Here is an 18,223-nt window from a genome sequence, read left to right on the forward strand (position 1 = left end):
CCCCCCACAGCGGAGGAGCAGCAAGGGTGCGGAGACCCCACCGGGCACTCCGCTCCAGAGACCACCCCCCACCAACATCACATCACGGTAAGCACGAGCGGAGAGGATCCGACTGTTCCCGGTAAGGGAAAGAGGATGGAAATGATCTGACCCCCCCACCAACAGCAGAGGAGCGATAAGGGTGCGGGGACCCAACCGGACACTCCACTCCCCGCCCACATCACATCACGGTAAGTACGAACGGATAGGATCCGGCCCCCTCCCGGTAACGGGAAGCGGCCGGAGATAACCTGACTCCCTCTTATCTCCACAGTGGGCGCAGACAGTCCAGGGAACAGGGGAGAAGCGGGGCTGCGGAGACCCCCACGCCCCTTTCCCCCCCCTCATTAAATTAAACATGAACTGAGACGAGCCGGCCCCTCCCGGTAATGGGGGAGGACGCAGATGATCTGACCCCCCCCGTTCATCCCCGCGCGGGACCGGGGTGGAGCCGAACCCCGAACCGGGCCCTCCTTAACGGGGGACAACCGAGCCCACCGGGCCCTCCTTAACGGGGGACAACAGAGACCAACCGGCCCTTCCTTAATGGAGGAGAACCGAGCCCACCGGGCCCTCCTTAACGGAGGAGAACCGGGACCACCGGCCCCTCCATCATGGAGGAGGACCGAGCCCATCGGGCTCTCCTCAACGGGAGAGGACTGAGACCAGAGCCAGAGACAAGCCTGTCCCACCTGAGTGAGGTGAGGAGGGCTGAGACCCCCGGTGCCCCTAAATGCAGAAATGGAGACCCCAAAAGAGACGGCCAGAGACCCCCACCCCCCGTGAATGGCGGGAGGATGGAGACCCCCCCCCGGTGTCCTTCAAGGGTGAGAAGGGTGGTGCACTGTGGGAGAGATTGGGGGTTGCACGGCCGGGACAGACGGAGACGAGAGATCTCTGAAGCCAAGTCGTGGAACTTGCAGTTTATTGCAAAGGGCGTGGGTACAGGGCCTTGCTGGGAGCTGCTAGCTGCAGCTCGGAGCAGGCCCGAGAGAAGAGAGAGGATGAGAGGGTAATAACGGAAAAGGCAAGAGCTAAGAGCATAGAAAAGTAAGAGCAAGAGCAAAAGCAAGAGAGCAAGAGGGCAAGAGAGCAAGAGCAAGAGAGTAAGAGAGCAAGAGCAAGAGAGCAAGAGGGCAAGAGAGCAAGAGCAAGAGAGCAAGAGAGCGAAGTTCTCGTTACAATATAATAAATCATCTTTTGTGTTGAATATTCTGATTCTTGCTAACCAATCTAGTAGAGCATACAAATCTTATAGCATTTACATACAACCTATAAGAATCACTACATTACCATATTGTAGTACATTTTAAACCCTAAATCTACTCTTCGGACCCCTTCTGCCAAGCTGGCAGGGTCTGCTCTGACCCTTGGACCTGCCTGCTTGCAGAGGGTATTGTTTCATCAAGAGAGGATTACTTTCATCTGGTCACACCATTGTTTTCCCATTGTTCAGTAACTAAGAGATGTCAAAGCTTGCTTTCATTTTAATCTCGCTTATAGTTTCTATATTCTCAAAATCTTTTGCCAAGCAATCATATTTGTAAGGCTTTCCTGTTTCATCTTCCCCAACAGTGCACCCCCTTTCTTTTGCTCTGAACCTCCTTCCCAGCTCTGCCATCCCTTCATGTCCCCCCTTTCCTTGGCTTGTTGACTGCCATGGATACCAAAACTCTCACTTTCTGCCCCCCAGCTCTCCCAAATCTTGGTGTCCCCCTCAGTTCTGCACTCCCTGCAGTGCCTGGAAGTGGCGCTGTCAGAGCCCAGCCCGGGGCTCCCCCAGTCCTTGATTGGGAGACATGGACGGGACCCCCTGGGAGACATATACATTGGGAGTCTCTGGAGCACAAAGGTGGGTGTGGGAGGAGGAGGGGAGTTCCTGTGGGAGTGTGGGATTCAGGAATAGGAGACTTGGGAATGCAGAAATTCCCATGGAATTTCCATGGCCGGATATCACTCTTATCCCAGTCAGGTGAGAATTCCATGGATGGGTCTCCCCCCAAGCCATTGCCATGAGAATTCCATGGGGAAATGATTTGAATTGATGACCAATGCAATGCCAGCAGTGCAATGAGACGTAATCCCTGCTGGGATTCCCTGGGACATGGATGCCAATCCTTTGCCCAGGCCTGCTTTGCTGTGCCCGTGGCAGCACAGGGGAGTGTCCTGTCCCTGCCCTGAGCCCAGCACGAGCCTTTCCTTGGCTGTTCTGTGCCCTGCCCGGGGCAGGAGGGCACTGCCGGGGTGGCTTTGGTGGCCCCGGGCACCTGGCTGGGCTACAGCCGCTGCAGAGCCCCCTGGGGAATGTTCCAGAGCAAAGCTTACAGCAAACAGCAGTTCCTGGAGGGGATTCTGCCCCTGGGCCTGTGCTGGGAGCCCAAAGTGCTGGAGCTCAGTGTCCCTCAGCCAGGCCGTGTTCCCTGGCTGTGCCCTGTCCCTCAGCTGTCCCCTGTCCCTGTCCCCTGTCCCTTGGCTCTGTGGGGTCGGAGGTGGCAGTAGGGCCCAGGGCATCCCTGGGGGAGAACAACCCTGAGCCCCAGCTGGGCCAGTTGCCCCAGTTCCTCACAGGGCTGCCCAGGTCACTCCCAGCATGGGCCTGTGGCTCCCAGTCACTCCCAGATGGTCCCAGTCACTCTCAGTAATGCCATTGGCCCCAGTATGGTCCCAGTCACTCTCAGTTACATTCAGTACAATCCCAGTATGATCGCAGTCACTCCCAGTATGACCCCACTGTGATCCCAGCATGGTCCCAGGTGTTACCATTCACCCCTAGGATGGTTCCAGCTTCTCCCAGTGTGGTTCCAGTCACCCCCTGTTGTGGGTAAACCAGGACTCCTGAACAACTGACCAATGTGACCAAGCAGAAGCTGTTTATTGTTTACATCGCACACACTTTTCCAGATTCTACAAACTACTAAGATCACACTTCTTGATCGGTGCCTTTGTCTCCTTCCCTGATTCTCTGCCTCCATTTCTCAGTGTCTGTGGTTGGTCACCCTGCAGGTGTTTCACAGCCTCTTGAAAGTTTCTGTGGTCGAGATGACCCTGAGATGTGTAAGAAAGTCTCTTTTTCCCAGCCTGGCAGTCGAAGAAGCAGTCAGGATTCTTCTGTTCTGCTTTTCAAGTTTCTTTATTTTCTTGAGCAGCTTCAGGGGAATTACCTGTTCTTCCTGTCACTTGGGATAACAGCACCAGGTATTGAATTCTTGGCTGTGCCGACGTCTGCACACCCCACACCTTGCAAAGCCTCTCCCCCAAACTCACGCCATGTGTCTGCTCCACACCCCACACATTCTAATCTCAGCCAAGGATAACCAAAGCATTTACAGTTCTGAGGGCAGTGGATGTTTTCAGGTGTCACTGGTTGTAGGTTCATTGGTGGTATTAGGGATCAGTGTCCTTTTCAAGCCAGGGATGAACCCACTTTGCTGGTATGCATCAGGGTCCTTTGTCTGTAATAACACAAACATAACCCCTTCCCCACATCAGTAAATCTGCAGGTCCTTCCCATAACCCTGTCCTAGGATTTTTAAAACAAACTTCTGGACGATGCTGTACCAAATCAGAATCCTGCTGCAAACCTGAGTAATGTGTTAATGCTGGTGGTTCACTGTGATTGCCCACTAACCAGAGAGGATTCATAACACAGACTGCTTTCAGCACTCTGTGCTGTGGGCTCAGCCCATCCTCCCCCGTTTTTTGTTTCTCAAGCAGTCCTTTCAGGACCTGATGTGTGCTTTTGATGATAGCTAGTCTGCACCTGGCCTGGGGCAATTCCTGAATCCTGCATTCATCCAGGCCAGAAGAGACCTTCAGATCCGTCCCTTTGGTGCTGCCTCTCTGGCTGCTCCCAGCACCTCCAGCAGCAGCACTTGGCTGGCTCTTGGCCTTGCCCATGCCCACTTCCAGCAGGGCTGGCCAGAGGGGAGCACCCGCAGCCTGTGCCTCTGCAGCCCAGCCCCTGTGGGCAGTGTGGGGCTGCTGTGGGTGGGCTCCAGAGGGGAATGTCCTTGCAGCAGCAAGTGCCACAGAGAGCCCAGAGCCAAAGAGTCTCTCCCCTGCGGGCACTGCTTCTTCGGGGCATTGAAATATTTCCAGAGCTGGAGTGGGCTGATGGCTGTTCCTCATGCCACCCAAAAAGAAGCTGATGGTTGGATATTACTGGAGAATTTCTCTGCAGTTGAGCCTGGCAGGGGGTTGTTTCCAGGGGGAAGCTGCTCCAATCAATACCCTGATGCCTCCCCCAGGGTCTGTGTGTTTCAACTCTCTTGGCCTTTCTGATGCTTCTCAAATGAGAAGAAATTCCTGGGGCAGCAGCAGGATTTAGCTCTCACCAGAAAATACTGTTACCTAAGTTGGTTTTCCAGTCCATCCAGCTCTTACAGTGGGTATCCTGGCATGTGTCCAAACCCTAAAGATGTTCATATCCCCAAAGGGTGACAAAGGGTTTTTCCTGTTGTTAAGACCTGGAAGCCTTTGAGGTTTACAAATATATGGCAGAGTCATTGCCAGGTGCTGTACTGTGTTTATAGTGGTCTTTTAATAAGTAATAAAATTACAGATGGACCCTGATAGACAAATAACTTGCTGCAGGAAAAATTCCTCAAGGCCCAGTTTGGATGTGCAGCCCCCAGTTTGCCCAGTTTGCCTCTCCTTTGGCCCGGGCCGGGTTCCCCCCGCCCGCAGCGGCTGGGAGCAGCCGAGAGCCCCGCGCTGCCCATCCCGACCTTTCCCGGCTCCATCCCCGCTCCAGCCGCGGGCTGCGAGGGCTGCGGGAACGGGGCACCGAGGGTGTCGGGGCTGCTGGGGAGGAGGAGGAGGGAGGGAAGGGGAGGGATGGAGGGGGAGAAGGAAGAGGGGTTAGGGAGGAGGAGGAGGAGGAGAAGGGACGGAGGAGGAGGGATGAAGGCGGAGAGAGAGCAGCGATAGAAGGAGGAGAAGGAGGTGGGGATCGGGAAGAGGAGGAGGAGAAGAGATGGAAGGGGAGGGATGGAAGGAGGGGAAGAGGTGGGGATAAGACAGAGGAGGAGGAGCGGGAGGAAGAGGAGGGACAAAGGCGGATCCAGGCTGAGCAGGCAGAACCACGCGGTCGAGCCCTGCGTGAATTCGCAGCCCCCACCTGTGGGATCATCGCCCCCCCCCCATGGCGCAGGTGAGCGGGGAGGGGGAGCTCGGCCCAGATATCCTGGGGGGTCCTTGGGTTGGGTTTTTCGGGGGATGTTTGGAGAATGGAGAAGTGCAAGGGTGAGCGGAAAAGGCCCCTCGGGGGGACATCGTGGGGTGGCGGTGGCGGCTGGCGGCAGAGGCAGCCTGGAGGAGCAGAGCCCTGTGTCCCCCAGGAGCCCAAAGTGGGGAGCGCAGAGAGGGGGGAGCGCCGCCGTTGGCGGGACCCTCAGAGCCTGGAGAGGGGCAGGGGGGACTCCTTGGAGCCCCTGCAGCCCCGAGCAGAGAATGAGGGGAGAAGGGAGCCCAAAGAGCCCCGGCATACCGAAATGGGGAGAGGGAAGAGGGGGGAGCTTTTGGGATTGCTGGGACTGCCAGCAGCCTGGGCAGGGTGGGCACCGAGGAGAAGGGGGACCCCCAATCCAAGCGTGACCCCAGCAGCTGGTACAGGGGGAACCCCGAATACCACAGGGGAGGGACCAGGGACGGGGAACTCCTGGGCGGCTTTTTCAGGGCTGAATCTTGGTGTTTGGGAGGTTTTTCTGGAGCCCAGATGGCCGGGGACTTGTAGAGACAGACTCTGGCAGTGGGACCTTCAAACTCAGCGTTTGTTGGGGAAGATGAAACAGGAAAGCCTTATAAATCTGATTGTCTGGCAAAAGATTCTGAGAATGTAGGAAGTATGTGCAGGATTGAAATGAAAGCAAGCTTTGAGATACCTTAGTTACTGAACAGCTGGAAAACAATGGAAGGTAATCCCCTTGTGATGAAAGAATTCCCTCTGCTTGCAGACAGGTCCAAGGGCCAGAGCAGACCCTACTGGCTCAGCAGAAGGGGTCCAAAGAGGAGTTTTTAGGGTTTAAAATGTAACACGGTTTGGTGATGTAATGATTCCTATAGGCTGTATGTAAATGCTATACAAATACAAATTTTCCACTAGATTGGAGAGTGAGAGATAGAATATTCAACACAGGAGAAGATTTATTGTGCTGTGACGGGAACCTTACTCTCTTCTGCTCTTGCCCTCTTCCTCTCTCACCCTCTCATCCTCTCTCCCACTCCCTTCTCTCTGGCCTGCTCTGAGCTGTGGCTGGCAGCTCCCAGCAGGGCCCTGTGCCCAGGCCCTTGGCAATGAACCCCAAGTTCCCCGACCTGGCTGCAGAGATCTCTGGTCTCCGTCCCTCTCGGCCGTCCTACCCCCGACGCTCCTATAAACATCTCATCCCTTGTTTTCCCCACACCAGGATTTCCCATTGCCAACCCCTGGGAGGCTGTGAGGAAGAGGAAGATGCCCCGGGACACTGAGGCAGGTGAGGAGGAAGTCAGTGCCCCTTTCCCCTCTGTCCTGCTCCATCTCCCAGCCCAGCATGGCTCCCGGCTGCAGGACAGCCCTGGGGGGGATCTCCTTCCCCTTGCCTGTGGCACGGAGGCAAATCCCATCCTGTCTTTGTCCTTTCTCCCCCAGAGCAGGAGCTGAGCATGGAGAGCAGGGAGGACAAATCCCCGGGGCAGAACCTGGTGGCAGAGGCCGTTTTGAGCGGCTCCACGGCGCAGGAACCCAACGGGGAGGAAAAGCCCCAGAGATCCCGCACGAGGAGGGGCTGCAAACGCAGATCACAGGGATCTGAGGGGGAAAGAGCCAGGCTGGGCCGGGAAGGCGGCCGGAGATGGAGCCAGAGCTCGGAGCTGATGCTGCATGAGCAGGTTCATGGTGGGGAGAAGCCCCACATGTGTGGGGAGTGTGGGAAGAGCTTCAGGTGGAACTCCAACCTGATCAGGCACCAGAGGACCCACACTGGGGAGCGGCCCTACGAGTGTGATCAGTGCAGGAAGAGGTTTCACACCAGCTCCAATCTCCTCGTGCACCAGCGCACGCACACAGAGGAGAGGCCCTTCCGCTGCCCCGACTGCGGGCAGGGCTTCAGGCGAAATGCCCATCTTGTCAGGCACCGACACATCCATACTGGGGAGAAGCCCCATGAGTGTGAGGAATGTGGGAAGAGCTTCAGCCAGAGCTCCAACCTGATCCAACACCAGAGGACCCACACTGGGGAACGGCCCTACGAGTGTGGGGAGTGTGGGAAGAGCTTCAGCCAGCATTCCACCCTGATCCGCCACCGGCGCATCCACACTGGGGAGAGGCCCTACCAGTGTGATAAATGCAGGAAGAGGTTTCACACCAGCTCCCATCTCCTCCTGCACTATCAGATTCACAGAGGAGAGGCCCTTCCAATGCCCTGACTGCAGGAAGGGATTGAAGCACAACTCCACCCTCATCACCCACCGGCGCATCCACACTGGGGAGAGGCCCTACGAGTGTCCCCAGTGTGGGAAGAGCTTCTCACGGAGCTCTCACTTGACTGAACACCAACGCAGGCACCGGTGAGGGAAGCCCTGGGAGTGCCCTGAGTGCGGGAAGAGCTTCGTGCGCTGCTCCAGCTCCATCCCCCACTGGAGGAGCCACGTATGTCACAGCCCTGATGACCCACATTCCCTGTCATCCATGTTGGGAACACACCTGGCTGCTTCTCATTTTGGTCTGACCTTAATTTTCTTCTGCTTCTTCTTCATCCCTTAAAAACAGCCAAACAGAGTTAAAAGAAAGAAATTGATCAAAGATTTCTAAAGTCCCACAATTTCAGAGGTTTTTAAGGGGGAATTGATGATTTGGGGATATTCTGGAAGATTTGTGGGTACTGGGTGGGGATTTGCGCACTGTTCTCCATCTCTTTGCACTCCAAACGCCAAGAGGGTCATCTCAAAACAACTGAATCCCGCTGAAAACAACTGAATTTTAATTTATACAGGCTCAATCCCACCTCAAAATGCCTTGTTGCCACCTCAAAAAAACTCAGTCCCTTGCCAAACTCACTTGATTCCACCACCGGCAGGGTTAGATGGGGTTGGAAGGAGATTGGGAGAAGTGGGATCAAAATTTGGGGCAGTGGGATCGGGATTATGTGGAGCTGGGTGGGTGGGATATATTTGATAGTAAATAAACCTTTCAGAGTTAGTGATTTCTCTCCCATTCATTTTCAGTCCATTGCAGTTCTGTTTGCAGAGTGCCCCCTTTCTCAGTTGATTGTGTTTGTGTCCTTCTTTCTCTCCTGCCTCTCTTTGCCCGCTCTGTTTCTCTCTCAGTGTCTCTCTTGACCCAGGGCAGCTGCCCCCAAAGACCCTCCCCTGACTTAATTCCCAGTGCAGGAGCTACAAGAGCCATGGCTGAAGTTCTGAAGGCTGGCAGGGAAATGTCACTGTGGGATCCTGCTCCACTTGCCTTTCAGCCCCTTCTTAAGAGCTTTGCCTTCAAGGGCAGGAACATCTTTTCCTGGCTGGGAACTGGAATTCCAGGCCCTTGGAGTGTGTGCCGTGCAGGACCATACAGACTGGGATCATATGGACTGGGACTGCAGAGACTGGGCCCATATGGATCAGGAACACACAGACTGGGATCATGGTGACAGAGACCTTGTAGACTGGGATTCTAAAGGTTAGGATTGTATGGACTGGGATTGTACAGACTGGGATCACATGGACTGAGCTTTCACAGGCTGGGACCATATGGATTAGGGCCAGAGACTGGGATCATTCAAACTCTGGACCTTATGGACCGGGATGGCTGCACCGGAACAATGTGAACCGAGGGGGTCCTGCCCTGCCCAGGGGTCCCTCCCCATCCTGCTTGAGGGCGCAAGCAAAGTCCCCCGGAGCGAACGCAGAGGTCCCAGAGGGATCCCAGTGCCAATCCCATTTCCAGTCCCATTTCTAATCCTGGTGGTGGTCCCAGAGTGATCCTGGTGCTGATCTGGCACTGGTCCCGGTGCCAGATTTGGTCTCCGTTGCAGTCCTGGAGCACTCCCAGTGCTGATTCAAGTCCTCTTGTTGATCTCAGTCCCAGAGTGGTGCCAGTCCCAGTCTCGGTCCCAGAGCGCTGCCAGTCTCAGTGCTGGTTCCAGTGACGGTCTCGGTCTCAGTCCTGGAGGGCTCCCGGTCTCGGTCCCGGTCCCGGTCCCAGAGCAGTCCCAGTGCAGGTGCCGGGTTCCAGTCTCGGTCCTTATCCCAGTCCTGGAGCGCTGCCGGTGCCAGTCCCAGTTCCAAAGTGCTCCTGGTGCCGGTCCCAGTGTCAGTCTTAGTCCCAGTCTTGGTCCCAGTGCCAGTTCTGGTGCCGGTTTTGGTCTGGGTCTCGGTCCCAGTCCCGGGGCTGGTCCTGTAGCGCTGCCAATCTCAGTTCCAGTGTTGGTCTCAGTCTTGCTGCTGGTGCCGGTTCTGCTGCTGGGTTTGGTCTCAGTCCCGGAGAATTTAGGTCCATTTGGGTGATTTTAGGCCAAACTGGGCAGGTTTAGGGTGGGTGTCAGATCCCTTGCAGTGATTTCAAGCCTTTTAGGGTGGATTTGAGGCCCTTTTTGCTGATTTTAGGCCAAATCTGGAGGGTTTAGGGTGGATTTTAGATCCCTTTGGATGTTATTAGGCCTAATCTCGTGAGATTTAGGCCCGTTTGTGTGATTTAGGATAAAATGGGCTGTTTTAGGGTAGATTTTAGATCTCTTTGGATGATTTTAGGCCCATATGGGTGGATTTTAGGACTCTGGGTAATTTTAGGCTGAACCAGGCCTTTTAACAGTGATTTTAGGCCCCTTTGTGTTATCGATGGCTAATGAGATGATTGGCTCTCACAATTAAGGGATGAGTACTGTGTGAATATTGAGAGAAGCTTTATTGATGTGTAATTCTGTTATTGCAGTCTGTTGTTTAGATGTCCTCTGTTCTCCCACAGTTCCCTTTCCCCCTGTATTGTTCCCATCAGAATCACAGTCTGAGTCATCCAGGACTGGTGGAAAGAAGGCGAGTACAAAAACTTGTCCCTAAGGAGGGGGCGTGGCATGACAGCACCTGACCCTCCAATCAAGTTACAGGAAAGCAGACTCCACCAATAAACAGCAAAGAAGAGTTGACTGACAGACTTTGGGAGGGCCAGGATTGGCTGATGCAACCCCGTGGTATAAAAGGTGAAGTGTCCATCTTGAGGATGAGCCAGCCATGTGGTAGGCAGCCACGAGGGGAGCTCCCAGGCCTGTTTGTCCTTATTTAGTCCTTTTGTTGTCATTTTTGTTAAGGTTGACTAAACCTTTTAAAATTTTGAAAGTGAGCAGTCGTTTCTCACAGTAACCAAAGGTTCCTTTACTGGAGTTTGGTGCACAGGAGAAGCACCAACCATATATTCTCAAGAGATTAAAATGACAAAAATTTTACTGGCAAAGTATGGAAAATCAAGAAACTTTGGAAAATGATGTAATAAAATATCCAATTCAACATAAAACACCATAGCAGTAACTTCATTAACTCAGCCCATTACACCTGGAAACCTTTAAACATTTAAGTTGTTGAGGTACCCAAAAATGTTCCATATCAGGAGCTGTGGGAACCCAGCACATCCCTCCTGATGTCCAGAGCTACCGAGAGAACCCTTGGGGGTCTTGGAATGTTGCCAAAAGCACTTGGTGGCTTGATTTTGATCCATCTAGGGATGTGCCACCGATGTATGAGGAGATGGAACCTGTGGGAATTACCCGGGTGTGAATGGTGAAGGGAAAAACGTAGTTATAGGGTAAATTACAGATTTTGGGGTTTTGGTACAGGGGGTTATGGAGACAAGATGGAGGAAACAAGGCAGGTCACAAGACTCTTCTTTCTTCTTGTCTGGTGTGGTGTTGGCACTTGGGGATTGGTCTGGGGTGACAGTGTATCCGGTGACGAAGGTGACAGGTATTGGGGATAAAAAGTAAATATGATATACATAGTTTTTGATATAAAAGATGTGCCCGCCTTGGGGGTGGGCAGAGTGCCTTTGGCTGCCGTGCTGGTCAGATCCCAGTCGGGCAGAAAAAAGACTTTATAGATAAGATATAATAAACAATTCTGAAGACCGAAAAACCCTGGAGTCCAGACTCATCTTTTAAGGCCCAGCCTGCCAGAATCATCCTAAGCGTGTGTGGGGACAGAGACAAACAGCCGGACCCCATAAGGAGCATTAGAAGGAGAAGAGAGAGAGACAGGAAGACAGAAGCTCTATAGGAAGAAATGCCTGTGGCTACCAACTGCTGGGGTTCCAGTGTGGGTGAGACACAAGCCCGGGAGAAGGCAGGGTCCGGACCAGAGGCTGAGCACCTGCTCTGTGTTTTAAGCCCCTGGGCCTTCGTGGGCCTCCCCCCAAGTGGGGCTTGTGATGGCTCGGGCAATCAGAGCCTGGGTTAGCACTGTCTGCTGTGGGACTGACTGACAGCTCATCCCAGGGGGTCTGGGGACAGCGATCTCATCCAGCCTCTGACAGAAACCATGGTGACACTGGGGAACCTCATGGAGCCATGGGTCATTGTGACAATGCAGGTCCAAGGACACCATGGTGACACTGGGGAACCTCATGGAGCCAGGGGTCATTGTGACAATGCAGCTCCAAGGACACCACGGTGACACTGAGAACCTCATGGAGCCCAGAGTCCATGGTGACTCTGTGGGGCCTCTCGGAACTGAGGAGTCCATGGTGACTGACAGACAAGATGTCTTTACTGACGATTCAATGGGTGAAGGTGGGGGTGTTAACATCTCTGAAATGGGTCTTAATGTCTCTACTAACATCAAGCAACAGATTTATTACAGAGCCTGGACAGCTTGGCTCCTGAAACAGACAAGGGGGTCTGCACGAGCTTGAGTTTCTGATCTTTGGGTAAAATGACAGGTTCAAGAGGGGAATATGGGGTGGGCAGTTCAGGAAGGCTGTACCTTCCTAGTACCTCAGCCAGGGGGGAAAGGAGGAGGGCAATGTGCAGCCAGGAGCTCAGGATAAAAGGAGGCTGCTCCCTCTGAAACCTCGAGAGAGAAAACCCCATGGGCATGTGCCCTGATGGGTTCTCTCCCTTTGTTCCAATAAAGTTGAAGGACTCCTTGTCACAATCCGTCCCTATGAACGGGTTTCGTGATGGTTCGTAAGGGATCTCAGGGTGCAAAAAGAACCAGCACAGTACAAGGGGGTTTGCAATTATAACCAAAACAAATGAATGAATGACCTTTATTGAATGACCACAGCAAAATGCAATAGAGGGATTAAGGAGAGAAAAAGATAGGGGGGAGAGAGAGAGAGAGAGAGAGAGAGAGAGAGAGAGAGAGAGAGAAGGAAGCGAATAAAGCTACCAAACGTAGAGACAAAGTCCTTAGGTCCAGTCTAGTTGAGGATCCACCTGTTACGTTGGGGAGATCTCAGAGATGCAGTCCGTCTGGGCTCCAATTGTACACTTTTCAATGGGGGGGGGAAGATGGATTATTTAGAATTATTTTGATTTTATTGTAAAAAGAAAGGTATTTTGAAAAGGGTACACACAGTCCATATCTCAGTGGGCAAGGGCCATTGTGGTCCAATGCCCGCACCTGCAACATCCATCTTGCTTTGGTCAGCTCGCCTCCCCCTGCACACCTCCCCAGGCTGGGGGCTTCAGTCCCAGTCTTTGGGGAGTGTGAGGGAGGCCTTTCTCACATGGGGATTTCTCGGGTTTTTCTCTGGTGGAGAGGCTTCTGTCTCATCTCAGTTTGTCTGTCACAGATGAACGAGAGGTGTCTTCTGTGGGGGACCACCCAAAAGCTCAGGAGAACTCCAGCCAGGCCAAGAGGTGGGACAGCTTCCAAGGCTATTGTTGCAAAAAGGGCACAGTGACCCCTTCTTCTCATTGGGCTCAGTGCAGCATGCAGCAAATGCACCTGTGAAAACAAGAGCTTAGCAATGCTCTCAGGTCTCAGGGCCCTTGGAGGGTAACTTTCTTCTACAGAGTCAGATTTTTGACAGGGGAGTATTTTCTTCAGTGGTCCCCCAATGACAGTTGTGAGGCAAATTGAAGGATATTTCAGACAGACTCTCACACCAGCCACAGCCAATGTCCAACAGCAGCTCCATCAGCCACTTCCTCCTGCTGGCACTGGCAGACACGCAGCAGCTGCAGCTCCTGCACTTCTGCCTCTTGCTGGGCATCTCCCTGGCTGCCCTCCTGGGCAACGGCCTCATCATCAGCGCCGTAGCCTGCGGCCACCACCTGCACACGCCCATGTTCTTCTTCCTGCTCAACCTGGCCCTCACTGACCTGGGCTCCATCTGCACCACTGTCCCCAAAGCCATGCACAATTCCCTCTGAGACACCAGGAATATCACCTACACAGGAGGTGTTGCACAGGTATTATCAGAGTATTTTCTACTCACTATTATGTGATCTGACCGCTACGTGTCCATCTGCAAACCCCTGCACTATGGGACCCTCCTGGGCAGCAGAGCTTGTGCCCACATGGCAGCAGCTGCCTGGGCCAGTGCCTTTCTCCATGCTCTGATGCACACAGCCAATACATTTTCCCTGCCCCTGTGCCATGGCAATGACTTGGGCCAGTTCTTGTGTGAAATCCCCCAGATCCTCAAGCTCTCCTGCTCACACTCCAGCCTCAGGGAACTTGGACTCATTGTGGTTTGTCTTTGTTTGGTATTTTATGTTGGTCTCTGTTAATTGTTTTCTCCTATGTGCAGATCTTCTGGCCGTGTTGAGAATCCCCTCAGAGCAGGGACAGCACAAAGCCTTTTCCACCTGCCTCCCTCCTCTGGCTGGTACCTCTGTTCATCAGTACTGCAGTGTTTGTCTGTTGTTGCAGGCTCCCAGCCAGGTAATAATTAGCATTGACTCCATGATTGCAGAAGGCTGCTCAATCACTTTATTCTACTATATCATATCATATCATATCATATCATATCATATCATATCATATCATAATCATACCATATCATACTAAACTTATTAAGAAACTCATCCTCTTACAGACAGTCCGATACAGCTTTGAACTAACTGATCAATCAATGCAAACACCACCCATTCCCCAGCAGAGCTGTCAGCAAAGGAAGGGGCCAGCCAGGTGGGGCAGCCGGGGGATGAGCACAGCCTGCCGGGACAGAGGCCAGGGCAGGGACACCGTAGGACAGCCTGGGCTGCACAGGGCACAGGGATGGGCAGCAGCTGCAAGGCCCTGACAGAGCCAACTTGGGCAGCACTTTGGCCATGGCTGCTGGCCCTGGGCCTGAGGCCACGAGGGGACAAGTGACCCTGGCAGCCCTGGGGCCTCATTGCCTCCTTGTCCCTGCTCAGCAGCCTGGCAGGGGCTGCCCCATGGTCCTGCCCTTGGCATTGCCCATTCCCACATGCCAGTGCCCATCCCGGGAGGAGCCCTGAGCAAGGAGGGAGGGACAGGATCTGCCTGGCCAGGGGCTGGGGCTCAGGCCTTGGCCCTTTGCATTCCTGAAACACATCCAGGTGTGCTCAGCACCAGAGACACCTTTGCCTTGCTTGTCCCCAGCTGTCATCACTGCCTCCAGGGTTCTGCTCTAGCTGGAACCTGGGGACACTTTCTCAGTTGTGTCCCTGACAGGGATCTCTTCAAAGTACAAGAAACTTCAGTGTTTCAGCCTCTTTTTGAATTCTTGAGAAGTTCCTTGAGCACTCTCTAAAGGACTGGGTCAGATGCAAAGAGCAGCAGAGCCCCAGAGGGTGATTAAAGTCCTTGTGCTGTGTCTGTGCTGCTGGGCTGGGCTGGGCTCCTGTGTGACATCACAAGGGGCCCTGTGACATCACAGGGGCTGTGTGACATCACAGGAGCTCTGTGACATCATAGAGCTGTGTGACATCACAAGAGGCCCTGTGACATCACAGGAGCTCTGTGACATCACAGATGGCTGTGTGACATCACAGGGGCCCTTTGACATCACAGGGGCTGTGTGACATCACAGAGGCCCTGTGACATCACAGGGGCTGTGTGACATCACAGATGGTTGTGTGACGTCACAAATGTCTGTGTGACATCACAGGAGCTTTGTGACATCACAGGGTGGCTGTGTGACATCACAGGGCTGTGTGAGGTCCCTGGTGAGGTCACTCTGCCCTGTCCCCCCTCACAGCCCCCCCAGAGCAGTCCAACCCTGCTCGTGCCCAGCAGGGTCCCCTGTCCCCCCGGGTCCCCCCGCCCCCGGTGCCGCAGCCTCCCCCAGAGGATGTTCCACGAGATCGACCCCAGAGCCTGACACGGGGACGGGGGGCCGGGGCCATGGGGGTGGGACAGGGGGACAGGAACCCCTGGCAGTGTCCCTGTGTCCCCCAGGGCCAGAGCCTGGGCCAGGGCTCCTTCACCCTGATACGAACGAGGGCTTGAGAGCGCTGAAAAAATCCCTGCAAGGGATCAGCAAAAACCAGATTTAATATTAAGGGACAGCAGCACAAAGTTCCTTGGCAGGAGTCACTCTGCTCCTGACTGGACACTTCAGGCACACCAGGGAAACAAAGCAACAACAAAACCAAACGAAATCCAGGCAATCAAACCAGAAATGAACTGAGAACTGTCCCTCTGTGTGTGTGACTCAAGGACAGTGAGGGCAAGAATAAAAGGAATAAAGAGATAAAAGCTTAACAGAGCTCAAACTTAACAGGACTTAACTTATACCTTAAGCTTAACTGATACCTTAAATTTCACAATTTAGCCAAAAGCAGCAGCTAACAGTATTTAACCTAACTTATAACCTATGACTTTGCAATTTAGCTAATGAATAACACTTAACAGTGTTCAACTTACCTAATAACTTACATTAAAAGTAACAACTTAGCAAAAGAACAACTCTCAGAAGCATTTAACTGAGCTCATACCTCATGACTGAACATTTCTAGAGGCCTGACTGACTCAGCTCTCCAAGGCACTCAGACCCCTCAGAGAGCAGCATTTCTGCCCCATTTCCCCAGCACAGGCACTCCTGTGTGCACACAGACACACAGAGTCAGTGCAAGGCACCTGTGAGAAATTCCCCTGAGGGCAGGGAATGCTCCCTGTGGATGCTTTGGCATCTCCCCAGCAGGCCAAGGGCTGAGCCTGGAGCAGTGGGGGGATCGGCCCAGGCTCTGTCGCTGTCCAGGATCCCCGAGTGCAGCAAACGGGAGAGTTCCCGGCTGGGAGAGGCCCCACCCAGAGGGAGTCGCTGGCCCAGGAGAGCTCCAAGGGCTCCTTTTGGAGCGCTGTCTGCAGGGCCCCACGAGAGGGGCTGCAGTCCCAGCAATGGTTCATCCTGGCCACACTTGGCACCAGCAGCTTTCTTTGGCACTGTGAGAACAGGGATGTTGTGCCACTGAGGGAACACAAACAGTTCCAGGGCTGCTCCCAAAGGAAGCAGGAGCTGTTTGGGCAGCAGCAGTGCCTGGAGCAGACAGTGTTTGTGATGAGCTGAGAGGAGCTGAGCCCAGGGGCTGCTGGCCAAGGCCGAGGCCCAAGGAGCATTTCTGAGCTGGCAGGGCGGGCTGAGAAGGGGAGGGGGGAATGCAGCAGCACAGGGCCATGGAACCAAGGGACCAGTGTGACACTGTGGAGCCCTGTGAGACCAAGGGACCAGTGTGACACTGTGGGGCCCTGTGACACCAAGGGACCAGTGTGACACTGTGGGGCCCTGTGAGACCAAGGGACCAGTGTGACACCATGGGGCCCTGTGAGACCAAGGGACCAGTGTGACACTGTGGGGCCCTGTGAGACCAAGGGACCAGTGTGACACTGTGGGGCCCTGTGAGACCAAGGGACCAGTGTGACACTGTGGGGCCCTGTGAGACCAAGGGACCAGTGTGACACTGTGGAGCCTCATGGAATCATGGAGAGCCCTGTGACATTGCTGGCCTCATGGAACCAAGGGGACAGTACTGACACTGATTGGCCTCAGGGCCAATCAGTGTCAGTGGATATTGTGACACTGAGAGGCCCCATCAAACCAAGGGTCCATTGTGACACCACGGTATCTCATGGAACTGTGGAGACCATTGTGACACTTTGGGGCGTCATGGGACCAAGGGGCCATTGTGACACTCTGAGACCCCATGGAGCCAGAGGTCCATTGTGACATTGCAAGGCCTCATGGAACCATGGAGACACCATTAAGACACTTCACAGCCTCACGGAACCAAGAGGCCATTGTGACACTGAGGGGCACCATGGAATCACGGAGGCCACTGTGACACTGAGGGGACTCATGGGATCATGGAGACCATTGTGACACTCTGAGGGCCCATGGAATAAGCAAAGCATTGTGACACTGTGAGGCCTCATGGAACCAGTGAGACCATTGTGACCCTGGGGGTCCCCACAGAACCAAGAGGACCAATGTGATACTCTGGGGCCTGGTGAAACAAAGGGGCCTTTGTGACACTGCAGGGCTGCATGGAACCAAAGGTCCATTGTGACATTGCAGGGCTCATGGAACAGAGGAGTCACATGTCGTTGTGGGGCCTGGGGAACCACGGAGACCATTGTGACACTTTGGGGCCTTCTGGAACCTAGAGACCATTGTGACACTGCTGGACCCCATGGAATGAAAGCACCACTGGGACACTGTAGGGCCCCATGGATCCAAAGGGACCATTGTGACACTGCGGGGCCTCATGAAAGCAAGGGAACATGGAAAGGTCTGGCTGGTTTGGCCCCTGTTGACTTCCTGGTGTGTCCAGCTGACCTTGGCATGTTGAGGGTCTCTTCTCTTCTACTTCTTAAGCACTGGGTCTCCATACTTTCTTTCCTATGGAAAAAAATCTGTCCTTCTCCTCCAGGCACCCATGGCCAGAATTGTGATTTCACCCCCAAATTTCCTTATATCCAGAGATTGTTCCCATAGGAATAATACCAGGACAAGTCTGGCTTGCACTGGTTTCATGAGGATCACCTCTCATCTGTCCCCAAAACCCTAGAGAAAGGCTCCATGCTCTCCTTCCTATGGGAAAGAACTGTCCTGCTTCTCCAGCTGCCCATAGCCGAAACTGGGTTCCACTCCGAAATTCCCTTAATCCAAAATCTGCTCCCAGACAAAATCTGCCTTTGCTGACAAGTCTAGCTGGCCTTGGCCCATTGCCAGCTGGGGGTTTATATACAAATCACAAACGGGACGGGACTGCTGTGGAACGTGCCTTGAGCTGTTTTATTTTTCAGCATT

The 18,223-nt window shown here is 53.9% G+C and overlaps 2 protein-coding genes across 3 annotated transcripts in view; both read left to right on the plus strand.

Annotated features, from left to right (window-relative positions):
• The window catches only part of LOC115485198 (uncharacterized), a 2,106,330-nt gene extending 2,095,515 nt beyond the window's left edge, over positions 1-10,815 (plus strand). The window contains 2 exon segments of the mRNA XM_050983901.1: positions 6,860-7,409; positions 7,480-10,815. Of these exon segments, the coding sequence (XP_050839858.1) occupies positions 6,860-7,409; positions 7,480-7,588 (659 nt within the window). The 3' untranslated portion in view covers positions 7,589-10,815.
• LOC115483858 (zinc finger protein 629-like) overlaps positions 4,886-18,223 on the plus strand; it is a 229,171-nt gene continuing 215,833 nt past the window's right edge. Inside the window, exons 1-2 of one of the 2 annotated variants that reach the window (XM_050984160.1) lie at positions 4,886-5,191; positions 6,447-6,512. In XM_050984160.1, coding sequence (XP_050840117.1) covers positions 5,029-5,191; positions 6,447-6,512 — 229 coding nt within the window. In that variant the 5' untranslated portion in view covers positions 4,886-5,028. The remainder of the gene's footprint in view (positions 5,192-6,446; positions 6,513-18,223) is intronic. The other variant, XM_050984161.1, reaches the window with a different exon arrangement.

This window comes from Serinus canaria, chromosome 25, assembly GCF_022539315.1.
Source record: "Serinus canaria isolate serCan28SL12 chromosome 25, serCan2020, whole genome shotgun sequence".
In the NCBI taxonomy this organism is placed as follows: domain Eukaryota; kingdom Metazoa; phylum Chordata; class Aves; order Passeriformes; family Fringillidae; genus Serinus; species Serinus canaria.